Here is a 13188-nt window from a genome sequence, read left to right as displayed (position 1 = left end):
ACCTGGAGGTGTTGTCATGAATAATTCCTGCTCTTTCTTCTTGTTGGCTACTTCCTGCTCTGCTTCTGTCTGTGTGGGTATGTTTATGCATGAGGCATTCATTATTGAACTCTGAAGAGCACAGATATTCTGCGTGAACATCCAGCGGGATGACTCAGATATCCATGTTCAACTTCCATCATTACATAAGCTCGGGAGGCGACGAGGTGTTCAACAGACAGCCCGATCAAACGCTCTTGTGGAGCGAGTGCAGCAGAAAAGCCAATCAGCAGCAAAAGACATGACAATTTTAGCACCAAGTATGTCAGGACACAACGAGCTTCTGACTTTCAGCAAGGAGGAGGCGTGCCAGCTTTCATTGATTTCCGACTCTCACCAAATTGGTCAGCGGTTGCTTGTTTCCATGGTTACAGCTGGTGGATGTGAAAGGATGTCTAAGAATGACTGTAGCCACAAAAGTTCTGACGCAATCACTGACATAGTACGGCAGAGTCTGTCATTTTATTAGACCGTCTCTCCTTCTATTTGGCCATCTTTCCTTCTGTGTTTCCTCTCTGTTGATCAGAGCCCTTATTTGTATGCAGAGCTACACGTGCGTTTGTGTGAGACAAGGTCAACCACATTGCAGTCAAGTCATCTTTTGCCATCCGGCATTTATTGCTGTGGAAGAAAACTCAGAAGAGACATGGCCTTGAACCAGAGTATAAACAAGTTCACTGTAAACATGCCCTATCAGGCATCTCTCTGCGTGTGTGCCCATTTCCTGTTGAAGATTAAAGATAAAATATTTGCTTTGACTTGGACCAGCGCACAGATACAAGCACAGTTTAATCTCACCACACCATAAAGCACATGAACTCAGGAACTGCTTCTGACATATGAAACAAGGACACAGTTCATTATAAATGCATTAAAAAAAACAAATATACTAAGCATCTACTTTGAGGGCACACTCGGAAAAAGCAATACCAGGAAACATCTAATAACATCTCTGAGCAGGCGGAGGCAAAATTGTGTTTCTGAAAATAAAACCGGGTACAAACACTCAATAAGAAGGACAAGTACTCAGGAGTAGATTTGTTTTTTAGAAAATGCTCTTTATTATTAAATAAATAAATACTGCACTTTTTTTTACACAATAAGTTATTAGGACATTTTCTACCACGGTGATAATGGCTCTTAAGGGATCCTTTTAATGTTATTCTCTCCTCCCTCTCACATCATCCCTCTGGTTCCCAGCTCAGTGTGCCGAGTCCATCCGTCATTAAAGAGAACAAATCACAGTTTTGAAAGTTAGTGTGATGATACACCCCTCCCACTCACACACATACAGTATAAAGAGCCAAACTCTGCAGCATCCACACACATTAGCAAATCATTTGTCTGCACTGCTGAGTTGGCTGTGACATAATGCTGTACATCATTTACAATATTCAAATCCATCAGTTTATGGATTGCCTTTATAAAACAGAATCAACTGTACTATACACATGGAAGCTGGTGCCAGCCCAGCATTTGTCTTTACTTCCCAAACATCCCTCTTTTCCCCCCAAAACAGCTGGGGATCACATTCGTACCGACATACTCGCTCCAACATGCTCGGTCTTTCCTCTCCTCCAACAATCAACGTACAAATCAGCCCTTTACCTTCCACTATTGTGCTACATGTCATTCCCCCATCCACAGAGTCTGTCCGTGTTATTTATTTTCACCTGCACCTCTGCTGAGTCACGACGGTGCAACAGTGAGGGAATGTTAATTAACTTTTCACATCCTCGAACTCGTCCTTCCCACACAGATTCCTTGCGAATCCTGGCTCCACTGCAGCACTGCGGTAGCACAATGCGTAGATTTGTCTGCGTAACGCCGTCCAAAACACACACATATTACTGTAGGTTTAGCTGCATCTCTGCAGAAGCATGTTGAGGGAGTACACCATGCGTTCGCGCAGGTCGGTGGGGCATCCGGACGTCAGCAGGGAGCTAAGTTTGAAGGTTTTGGAGACGCGGTCCTCGTTGATGTACGTCAGCATGTACTCGTCCCTCTGGCAACACAGGATGATCTTGGTGTGGTCGTGGTAAAAGTTAATCTTTGGAGATACAAAAAAAAAGCTTATTAGTTTATTTTCTATCAATTTTGGGCATTGCAAGTTATATTTTTCTTATTTGTGCTGCTCTGAGTATGCCCAACAACGGATAGCGTGTGTGTGTTTACCTGGAAAGTGCCGTCGTTAAAGAGCATCATGAGGGCGCGGTCGGACTTGAGCCACTGCAGCAGGTAGAGTCTGGGCATGTGTGCGTCGGTCATACTACCCAGGTCCCCGCCCTAAGAAAGCAAAAGAGTAGCAGAGCAGGATTAGACGGGCTGCGACATGAAAGATGCCATTTCTAACGCTTCAGGGGAGGGAAAGACAAAAGGGAGATATAAATTACAGAAAGAGGAGTGGGGGAAAAGAAAGGTTTACTTACGTCCATGAGGTTCTCCTCCATGTAGTGGGAAAAGTACTTGAGCACAGTCACCTGGCTCACAAAGTGTTCAGGAACCTCGCATGTGGGGAAGATAGAGCGCTGGCCCAACTCTGCATAGTAATGGATGGTCCTGAAGAGATAAACACAGAGTTACGCAACCACTCAGATAAACACTACATAAATGGATTTCCTTGACATTCAAAATCTGTTTGTATTCTTGACTGAAAATACTGCTCTTGCTTGAAAACATTTACGGTGATTCATATGATTTCCTCACAAAGAATAGATAATGTACTGAAATTTAACAAGCCGATCCCTTCAATTTAGTATTGATGTTAAACCACTACTAGGCACTTCAAAGTAGCTCTGCGTACTATAGCATGCTCAAACAAGCCATCTCCATTGTATTTAGTGACTAATAACTGTCAAACTAAAAGGTGGAGTATTGTGAAAGCATAGGATAGTGCGTACTTTCTGTCTGGCAGGAGGCTCATGTGAGTGCCGTTGTTGAAGAGAACTCCCACGGTGTGATCCGACAGTTGGTAGCCAAAGCCGTACTTGTTGGAGTAGTCCACCCATTTAGTCACCCATTGGAGACTGCAGCTGTTTGAGCCTTGAGGAATGTCGTCTGCTGCAGGGTGAGAACACACAAGAGGAGGATTAGAGTACAATTACAAAAGAACCGACAAGTGAAACCTTGAACACTCCTCGACTTTGTTAAAGCACCTAAGAGCTAGACTAAACTCCAAAATGTCCTCCGGGTTCAGTTTCACGATGAACAACACGATCAACACGATGAATGAGCTGGGAGGATCAGTGAATGTATCTTTGAAAGCTAAAACACGGAACATGAATCTACATATTAAGGATGTCACGAGAACCAATACTTCGTTACCATGTCGATGACATGATTCTGAAAATGTGACGTGAAAACGTGACTCGTTTTTCGACAGTACCGCAGGTATCGGGGATCAGGGCTCGAGACTAACGACATCCAGTCGTCCCGGGGACGATAGAAAATGGCCCCGATAATGCTACATTGCGAACAACAAATCTGTGTTTAAATCGGCAGGATGAGAGCTAGTAACGTTGCATCAGAGACCTGCTTGGCTAAATAACGGAGCAAAAAGCTAACGTACGGAGAACTGCATTGAGTTACATCATGATGCGTTCAAGCACTATCCAGTAAAAATGAGTATTAGGCAAAGGTAATTTCAAATGTTATCATGATGTGTTCAAATTGAATCTTGTAAAGTTTAGTTTTTGGTGAGAAACTTTACCAGGGATTAATAGTAAATTTGCAAAAATGAGTACGCAAGCAATAATAAAAGGAGTGTTTGTTGAAGTACATGGGGTTATTGTTTTGTTTTTTACCGTGGTAGCAAACTGGGTATCAAGAATTGTAGAATTTGACTGATATTGGTATCGACTACTAAATTTCTGGTATCGTGACATCCCTACTACATATGATTTGATCAACATGTCTCTCTGTCTAGACATTTCAAGGTCAAATAGAGATAATGAGCTTTAGTTGTATCACAAACATTTTCAATGTGGAATCATCTGATCAATAAGTACATGTATAGGTCATGACTTTGCAAATCATTCCAACAAGTGGACTCACCTTTAGGCATATTCTCCAGACATCCCCTCAACACACTTGCAACGGTCTCAGCCACGCTCCCCGTCGTGCTGTCTTCCAGACCTTTAGGAACAACAACAGGGGGTCATTATCTCTTGATGTTATGTCGGTACAGTACAAGAAATTACTTTACACTCTAGCTGTTGCATCAAACCTCTCTTTCTGTGTGTGATTTACGGTCACGGGTTAAAATATAGTATTATATAATATCAGTTTATGTGTGTCTGTGATCACTGGGCTGGTGAGCTTACATTCACTGCTGCTGCTGCAGCTCCCCAGACTCCCCCTGACGATCAGACGGATGGTATCTCGCGTCGTCGGGCTCTCCGTTGCCTGGCCAACGTGGCTCTCGGCAGATGGCGGAAGTAGACTTCCATTCTGAAAGTGAGAAACGGTGACGACAGGGGTTAAAATCTGCCAGATTGGATACTCTCTTCCTACTATGACTCAGCAGTCACCCACAGATTCAAAGTGGTTGGCTTAAAGGTTGAAAATAAGTGCTTTTAGTTTGCTCGGTTTTAAAGTTTTAGTACAGCGTCAGAGTGACTCATTGGGTTCTCCTCAACTCCCCTCAAATTTCAAAGCCACATTATTCATACAGCCATGAAATGAAATCCTTTTCATTTCATGGCTGTATGAATAATGTGGCTGCAACATCACCTATATGTGATGCATAAATATCCTGTTGTGTGTAGAATGAATTATCTCTTACCTCAGAAATCTTTTTGCTCTGTTGTTGGCTGATGACAGTTCTCTCCAGATCGTGCTGCAGTTTGTAAATCTCCTCTTCCTCTTTGGTTAACTTGTCTATCAAAGGCAACACAACATATTAGAGCATGACCTTTTAACCAGCAGCTACATAAACTGACATCAGAGCAGTATGGGATAAAATGGGAAATACGCTTGCAATCGTGTTACAAACTAGATTTAACGGTTGTGCAAAGTGAAAGATAACTGGTTGGCGTTTGATGTAATACTCACTCAGAGTCTCGTAGTATTTGACCTTGTCTCTCTTCCCACCAAAGAGCGCAGCGGCAGCTTTCTTGAAGAAACTCTTGGCCGGACTAGAGACGTGGAAATCTGGCGCCGAATGGCAGCAGCTAGCCGGCAGACGCTCTGGACTGAAGCCCTGTGGAAAAGGAAAAGTGGGTCAGTGGTGGGAAGGGGGTCACTGTTATACTCCCACAGAGTGACATTTAGCGAGACAGGCAGACAGACAGAGAGCAGAGCAGACAGACAGGGAGGGTCTTACCTGTGTGAAGAAATCGTGCCTCAGAATGTGGTCCAGGTCAGGTCGGTCCTCGGGGATCTTGGCGAGCAGGGTGGTGATTAGCTGCTTAGCTTGTGGCGACAGGGAGGAGGGCAGGGAGTAACGCGCCTCTCTGATACACCTGTACGTCTCCTTCAGGTTGGTGGTTTCAAATGGTGGCCTGCCCAACAGCATGGTGTACCTGGAGCGGGATGGAGGACAAAAGTGAGCTGATTTCCATCATGAAAAGTCCATGAAATATGATGTCTTTTTAAACAGATTATCAGTTATTATACTGTAATTCAATAATAATTTCTATCATTACTAGACCTTTTAAGTATCTAATGGTGACTTTGCAGTGTGCCTACTCACATTACACATCCCAGGGCCCAGATGTCTGATTCACAGCCGTGGCCCTGCTTGTTGAGCACCTCGGGGGACAGGTAGTTGGGAGTCCCGCATATCGTCTTCCTCCTGTTTCCCGCCGGCTCCAACTTGGCAGCCAGACCAAAGTCCCCGACCTTCAGCTCCATCGACTCGCTCACAAAGAAGTTACCTGCAGGGAAGAGAGGGAATAAGATGATGAGCACTTGATATTCAACCCCGGATCAAAAGGCTAAATAGTGCACGGATCCACTGGTGAATCCATTACCGAAAGAGGAAGACGTGAGTTTACATCCTCCCTGTACAGAATGCATCTTTTACAATTGTGCACAAAGTGTCTCAGCAACTGCTCCATAAAGATTCCTCACCAAGTTTCAGGTCTCTGTGAAGGATCTCCTGTTCATGCAGGTACTTCAGTCCAGATACAATCTGTCTCAGATAATAACGCACCTCTGGCTCAGTGAGCACTTTGCGAGCTTTCAGGATGTGAGCTAACGACTGCAAAAAAAGACAAAAACACAGAGGAGAGAATGATTATAGAGTTTTTCCGGAAGTGTAATTATTCTATAGACACATATTTTCCTCTGAAGAAAAGCCTTAACATAGTGGATTTCCTTTAATCTCATAAAACTGCAAGGAGTTGCTGTATCATACAATTAATTAGAGGTCTTTCCTACAGTAGTGGAGGGCACACTGAGTGCTGCCTCATTGACTTTAGGTGCAATGCAGGTGTTATCCAAATTTCAGCAGTGCCATGAATAAAAGTAAAATAGTTGTCACTTACTTTTCTGCTGCAGTATTCCAACAGGATGTAGATGTTCTCCTTGTCCTCAAAATGGTGATAAAAGTGCACAATGTGTTTGTGGTGCAGAGCCCGGTGCAGCTCAATTTCTCTGTCAATCTAGCAGGGGGGAAGAGACAAAAATGGTCACCATTGTGGAACTGAAGGCAGGATTTTGGTGATAATCTTGCTGCTGTCCAGGTCACACCACCACCAGGATGGAGCCGCGCGCGCTGCTGCTTACCTTCTCGCGCTGGTGAGGTTTGGAGACGCGCGCATGAGGGATGATTTTGGCTGCGTAAACTTTGCTGGTGGAGAGGTCGGTCATCTCGTAGCATTTAGCAAACCCTCCCTGGGAAAAAGAGGAAAAAAACACTGTTAACATGCTGCGTCTTCAGGGTTAACGTGGTAAATCCATTAAAAGTTCGGATTTTTTTTTTTTGTGCAGCTACCTTTCCCAAAACTTTGCCCCGGCAGTAGCACTTCCCGGTGGCCGGGTCGGTGATGATCCGGGCCATCTCCGAGGGCGCACTGCGCTCATCAGCTCTCTTCCTGCGGGGCTCACTCGACCTCTGCGTCGGCTCACACATGCTGCTGCTGTTAGTCTGTTGTTGGGGCCCGGTATTCCTCTGTACTTCCATTAGGAGGAGGTGGTTTGTGTCGTCCAACACTCAGAATGCAGCCGGAGTCTCCTGCACCCACCCTTTATACTCTGGCACCCCTCCCTCTGACGTCACGGTGTGAAATCAGAGCATGAGGTCTGCCTCACATCGATTACCATGCATGATGACGGCACGGGTATGAAATCAAAGGGATTGCGAGCTATTATTTGTATGATTCATATAATATTTTGCATCACCAGCTGCCACACACAACAATAACAATAATAATAATAATAATAATGTTACGAATATACGAATAGGACTCTCACCAGCAGACTGAGGAAGAGTTTTTTCCCCCAGGCCATCAGACTTTTAAATATATAATTCATACACCTTCTCACACAAAAATATATCTCATACTGTATATACTGTATATGTTCTTAATGTATATGTTCTTAATATGTCCTTGTACAAAGTATTTCCTCTAATAATTGTAATGTAAATGAAATATAACTTATTTTAATGGAGCTTCCCAGCAAAAAGTATTTCACACGTTTGTACCTGTATAACCGGCGTGACAATAAACATCTTGAATCTTGAATCTTGAATATGTGCAATAATCTGGCAAAACTGTCATCTCATCAATATACATATTGTATATTTTATAAATATATATATTTATTTATATTTATATATATTTTTTATATCTATATTGCACTATCTCTTTTTTTATTGTATTATCTTTTCATTAGCACCTATGATGGGATTGTCACAATCTAATTTCGTTGTACTACACAGTGACAATAAAGGACTTGAATCTTGAATCTTGAACAATTAAACACATGTTGTGTAGTTTAACCATTTTGTCAATGGGAGTCTGGGCAGGTGAATGGACCTTTAACATTTTGGTGCAAATTATTATAATTCAAGGCGTTTAGAAGTCTGATGCATTTGGTGGATAAAATATCCACCACGCAGAGGATAAACATGATCTGTAGTCTACTCAGGCTTCACCTCCTCCTGTGTTGTTGCACCAAACTCAGTTTGGAGCTCTAGCACCCTCAGGTGGAGGTTTTTGGAGGCCATTTAAAGGGGAACTAAACATACATTTTCAATATTCCTACAGGTTATTCCTATGGTCTAACAGTCCAAAAAATATTAGTAAACATGAGCTACTCTCTCTCAAAGCCAGAAAACCAGAGAAGTAAGTCTCAAACTTGTGATGTCATAGGGTATAAAGTCTGGAGCTGCTCCATAGACAATGAATGCACTGATTTTGTGGACCCACAGAAAATGTTTCTTTTTTTATATCCAAATGAGCTTTAGTCTATTGTAGTGTTCTCAGTTGTGAAACAGAAAATGTTCCCATATACTCTGAACATTCCCCTGGGTGATCTCAGTGTCATCTGTTACATCTCTACCAAATTCATTTTCTATGGAGCAGCTCCACACTTGATAGCCTATATGACATTTACTGTAGCTCTCTAGTTTTTGGATTTGGGAGAGTTTTTCTAATTTTAATTAAGATTTTTTGGACTGTCTTAGACCATAGGAATAACATGCATGAATTCTGAAAATGTTTGTAGTTCCGCTTTAAGGTGCAGTGCGGGCTACAAACCTGTTCTGCCTGTGAAACTTATGTTTACCAAATATACTGTGTGGCTGTATTGCAACTGACATATGAGACATTATTAAACCGTTTAGTGAAGTGTGAGCAGTGGTAGGTTAGTACACTGGAAGACTTATGCATTAGCTTGTGGCTGCAGGTATATTTTAATGACCTATGAACTATTAGAAATATTCCAATCCCTCAAATCTGTTATCTTACCAAAATCAAATCTGTGTCTGTATCCAAATAAAATCACAGCCAGACATCGTTCATGTTCAAAATGCTGTATCTCACTATTTTATAACGAATCAAAAACTAATCATTTGTTCATTGGCAAATGGCCTTATACCTTCCAGCAAATTTGGCTGAAATCTCTTGTTTTACCGACAGACAAACAGAGGATTACACATAAAACCATGTCTCTCAGACTAAAGTGTTTATTTTGCTACCAAGTTACATATTATATAAGCCCCACAAAGGTCCGGAAATACAGATCATTATTCTAGTCTGTGCACAACATAATTATGTCTTTGTGCTAACCCTCAGCGGCTGTCTGGGAGACCATTGAAATTAATCTCTGAATGGCCTTCAGCTGGAAAAAAGCATTCATTTCTTGAATAAACACAAGTAAACACGACATTTGAATAACATGAATAACATACAAAAGCAATGACCTCACAATCCCCCCTGTAGCATGCTACTAAGGAGGTTTATTAGTGTTGATGTGGAAGAGCTTTTAGAAAGAGATCTACAGCCATATTCTAGATAGTGGTGCACGGTGGTATTTATAACAAGACTGTCAGCAAGATGGCAGATGCTCAGTCTGTTCTGGCTGTGCAAAGATTGAAGGAATACTGTAGGGGATCAGTGATGTCATATTCATCCTGACATCTTGCTTAGTCAGAGTCCCTCTCATCCTTGCAATGTTCAAAAACATCTTTCAAAAGGATCCCTCCTGATCGGTGCTCACAACTGACAGATATCACCAATTTATTTCCTCAAAGTGTTTATGATTAGCTGCTAAAAAAAAAATGGTTTCTTTGTCTGGAATTTATTCAAATCTCTTTTTTGTTTATTTCTGGTCTAAGAAAACAGAAAAGTGTCTGCAGTGTTTAGTGCTGTTGAGAAGGATAGTGCTAGAAAACTAAATAATCAGCTTATTGGCATGGGAAACGTACATTAACATTACCAAAGCAACTGTGGACTGTGAACTAAAACCTGGTCCTCTCTCTAGGTTACTTGGTGGAGAGGAGGTTGTGGTGCTCAGGCTCTATCTGTTTGGCGACGCCTGGAAGCTGCATGACATCTCCTGGATCTATCTCTTCATATACACCGATCAGCCATAACATTAAGACCACTGACAGGTGAAGGGAATAACATTGATTATCTTGTTACAATGGCACCTGGCAGTGGGTGGGATATATTAGACAGCAAGTGAACATTTTGAACTTTGTGTTGGAAGCAGAAAAAATGGGTAAACTTTGACAAGGGCCAAATTGTGATGGCTAGACGACTGGGTCAGAGCATCTCCAAAACTGCAGCTCTTGTGGGATGTTCCCGGTCTGCAGTGGTCAGGACCTACCAAAAGCGGTCCTAGGAAGGAAAACAGGTGAACCGGCGACAGGGTCAGACCCAAGGCTCATTGATGCACGTGGGGAGCGAAGGCTGGCCCGTGTTGTCCGATCCAATAGAAGAGCTCCTGTAGCTCAAACTGCTGAAAAAGTTAATGCTGGTTCCGGTAGAAAGGTGTCAGAACACACAGTGCATGGCAGTTTGTTGCGTATGGGGCTGCGTAGCTGCAGATCAGGACGCCCATGCTGTCATAATGTTATGGCTGACCAGTGTATGTTCACGTTATATGTATAATTTTTTTATCATATGGATTGTCTATGTTGTATTTTTATTATGTTGTTACTAGCTTTTTTTGGTTAAGCTTTTCCTTATCCGATGAGAGGGTCGTACTGTAAAGGACAGAGTATCCTATACAGATTGTAAAGCCCCCTGAGGCAAATTTGTGATTTGTGTTTTTGGGCTATACAAATAAAATTGACTTGACTTGACCCAGAGATTGTGACTTAGTTCACCGCTGTTTTCGGTGCTTTTCTCAGGTGTGAGCGCACAGTGCTGATGTCATAAGCAAAAATCTGGTCGAGACCGGAGCCGACAGACGACTGTTGTGGCCAGTTGGAGAATGGGAAACGACTGGCGATGACACGCGCATCATCAGGAAGCTCTTTCAGCAGCTTCTCGCCCAGCACCTCCATCTGTAAACCAATCATCAGTTAGCAGAAATGCTAAGTATAACTTACACAGCATCAAAACATCTACATACACTACAGGAAGGGAGAGAAATCATCGGAGGAAACTCACCACTCCTGGAGCGAGGAAAGCTGTCACGTTGTTGTACCTAGATAAATCAGTCTGTGAAAGAAGAAAGACACAAATAAGGGTCATATACCAACTTTGATCAGGCTTGAGGAGAGCAACCATTTATGTTGAGGTCTTCTTACCTTCCAGAAGTCTTTTTTAACAAAGGTTGCCTGGCTGGAGGGCACTCCCGTCCAGCGGGCTTTACTCCTGGCGTAGGCCACTAAGATGGAGTTTATCTCAAAGCCTGTGCACTGGAAACCAGCAGAAGAGGCCGCAAACACCTGGAAAACCAAATCTGATGATATATATACAACACAAGTATACACAACACAATTTAAATCATGAAACAGTTTCAGAGTCTAGTTTTGGCCACATTTGAATGTATTTTTTTCTGCAACAATTGCAGCTCACTAACCAGTCTTCCATCTCCTGATCCCAGATCTGCTAAGCGACCTGTTCGTCCCTCAAGCAGCTGCATAATGTTCAGTGTCTGACCTTTACTGGAGGGCAGATAAGGAACCTGGACAAACAAACATACAGTAAGTCAATGCAAGTCTTTCACAAGTCCCCCTATTGCAGATACGTCTTTATCAAGTTCTACTAAAAGTGAGAATTATTAACATTAACAAAACAAAATTAAACGTTATTAAAATCTCAGTATAATAATCCTGACACTAGAGCAACATGAATTTCTTCTTTTTCATGTGAAAACATCTCTGCATATGCTTCATATTACATTTACTTCTGCTGTCAGTGATGTGTCTATAACCTTGAATCTGATCTCCCACTCACTGTCAGTGGAACAAATATCTGCTCGTCTCTAGCTACGGTGGGTTTAATATCTGATCCACTTTCCTCCTAGTATAACATATCTTATGTGAGAAATAGCTGGCAGGAAAAAACAAAGCATCATGTCATTCATCCAAAAAACACAGGTCAGAGATATATTAGTCATATTTTTTAAGGGTTTAGCTTTAAAACTGCTTCTTTCTACAATAAAAATGTCAGATTCAAAGTCTCCATGCAAAAACAAATGTTTGAGCATTACCTAACTTCTGATAATCTGCTCCTGATCATCATGTTTTCCTGTTCATCTTGTACCGACAGTGAACGAAAGCAGTGCATGATCCATTATGTTACAACAACAGACCAAATGCACTTTAGACTGACGTACTGTAGAAATTGGTGCAGTTCTCCATAAAACATAATGATGGTTATAGATTTACCATTTTGTTCTTGCTCGCACGGAGCACTTTGCTCCATATAAGCAAATTATTGTTACTGTGCACGTTATGTTCCGTCTCAGCTTTCACGCAAACATGCAGCATTTGGTGGGAAGAAAGCAAAGCAGGCAGGTGAAAACAGAGAAGGGAAATCTCAAGCACCTTGAGGTTCAAGGGGATTTTACGAAATCCAGGCAGAGCAAACAGGCTCCATACTCCATACAGGCCTGTGAGCAGAGTGCCGAGACAGGCCAAAAGGATGGGACTGGGTCTGCTGGTGGGACGCACCCGGCCATAGTCCTGCACAGTCACCTCAATGGGGTCCTCCATTGCAAACTGTCATCAGTATGGTTACAAATACAGTAAATGAGAGGAGAGATTACTGCAGCCTAGAAAAGGCTTTCTGTAAGGAAATTAACTCAATAATATACTTAGAGCTGCAGATTAATCGATTATTTGTCAACTATTAAATTAATCGACTACTATTTTGATAATCGATTACTCGGTTTGACTAATTTTTTAAGAAAATATTTTCTGGTTTCTTTACTCCTCTATGACAGTAAACTGAATATCTTTGAGTTGTGGACAAAACAAGACATTTCAGGACGTCATCTTGGGCATTGGGAAACACTGATCGCCATTTTTCACCATTTTCTGACATTTTATAGAGCAAACATCTAATCGATTAATCAAGAAAATAATCAACAGATTAATCGACAATGAAAATAATCGTTAGTTGCAGCCCTAGCGACTGATACTGGATTATTGAGGTCAAGACCGATATACTCAGATAATTATATATCATCAGATATTCTTCTTTTTTTTTTAAAGGCATAACAGAAACATTTTTTAATAGTGAT

The 13188-nt window shown here is 42.0% G+C and overlaps 2 protein-coding genes across 3 annotated transcripts; both read right to left on the bottom strand.

Annotated features, from left to right (window-relative positions):
• Window positions 1-1076: 1076 nt before the first annotated feature.
• On the bottom strand, window positions 1077-7215 carry plk2b (polo-like kinase 2b (Drosophila)). 2 transcript variants are annotated; one of them, XM_074637684.1, is made up of 14 exons: window positions 6977-7215; window positions 6769-6876; window positions 6528-6644; window positions 6112-6241; window positions 5732-5915; window positions 5363-5561; window positions 5092-5239; window positions 4823-4917; window positions 4362-4488; window positions 4093-4173; window positions 2940-3096; window positions 2469-2598; window positions 2215-2325; window positions 1077-2089 (listed from the first exon to the last, which is right to left on the bottom strand). In XM_074637684.1, exons 1-14 carry the CDS (start codon window positions 7163-7165, stop codon window positions 1898-1900), a joined length of 1968 nt encoding a protein of 655 aa, XP_074493785.1. In that variant the 5' UTR covers window positions 7166-7215; the 3' UTR covers window positions 1077-1897. The 2 variants fall into 2 exon arrangements, with proteins under 2 accessions (XP_074493785.1, XP_074493784.1); XM_074637683.1 differs by having other exon boundaries at window positions 2940-3099; window positions 6977-7214.
• A 1788-nt stretch (window positions 7216-9003) lies between these two features.
• LOC141769046 (adenine nucleotide translocase lysine N-methyltransferase) lies at window positions 9004-12783 on the bottom strand. The gene is made up of 5 exons (XM_074637682.1): window positions 12491-12783; window positions 11521-11625; window positions 11246-11386; window positions 11106-11156; window positions 9004-10999 (listed from the first exon to the last, which is right to left on the bottom strand). Exons 1-5 carry the CDS (start codon window positions 12656-12658, stop codon window positions 10811-10813), a joined length of 654 nt encoding a protein of 217 aa, XP_074493783.1. The 5' UTR covers window positions 12659-12783; the 3' UTR covers window positions 9004-10810.
• Window positions 12784-13188: the final 405 nt, after the last annotated feature.

This window comes from Sebastes fasciatus, chromosome 6, assembly GCF_043250625.1.
Source record: "Sebastes fasciatus isolate fSebFas1 chromosome 6, fSebFas1.pri, whole genome shotgun sequence".
Lineage (NCBI taxonomy): Eukaryota > Metazoa > Chordata > Actinopteri > Perciformes > Sebastidae > Sebastes > Sebastes fasciatus.
Note: the sequence above shows the minus strand (reverse complement) of the source record. Positions and strands in the feature narration are given on the sequence as shown.

Bases quoted from the DNA above. Each gene is read 5' to 3' on its own strand.
- plk2b (XM_074637683.1), bottom strand. From the start codon at position 7,165: ATGGAAGTACAGAGGAATACCGGGCCCCAACAACAGACTAACAGCAGC. The intron at 6,242-6,527 runs GTAAGTGACAAC...CTTTTTTTGCAG, and splicing joins TGGAATACTGCAGCAGAAAA to TCGTTAGCTCACATCCTGAA. The intron at 5,916-6,111 runs GTGAGGAATCTT...TCTTCCCTGCAG, and splicing joins TCACAGAGACCTGAAACTTG to GTAACTTCTTTGTGAGCGAG.
- LOC141769046 (XM_074637682.1), bottom strand. From the start codon at position 12,658: ATGGAGGACCCCATTGAGGTGACTGTGCAGGACTATGGCCGGGTGCGT. The intron at 11,387-11,520 runs GTTAGTGAGCTG...TTGGTTTTCCAG, and splicing joins GATCAGGAGATGGAAGACTG to GTGTTTGCGGCCTCTTCTGC. The intron at 11,157-11,245 runs GTAAGAAGACCT...CTTCTTTCACAG, and splicing joins TTAAAAAAGACTTCTGGAAG to ACTGATTTATCTAGGTACAA.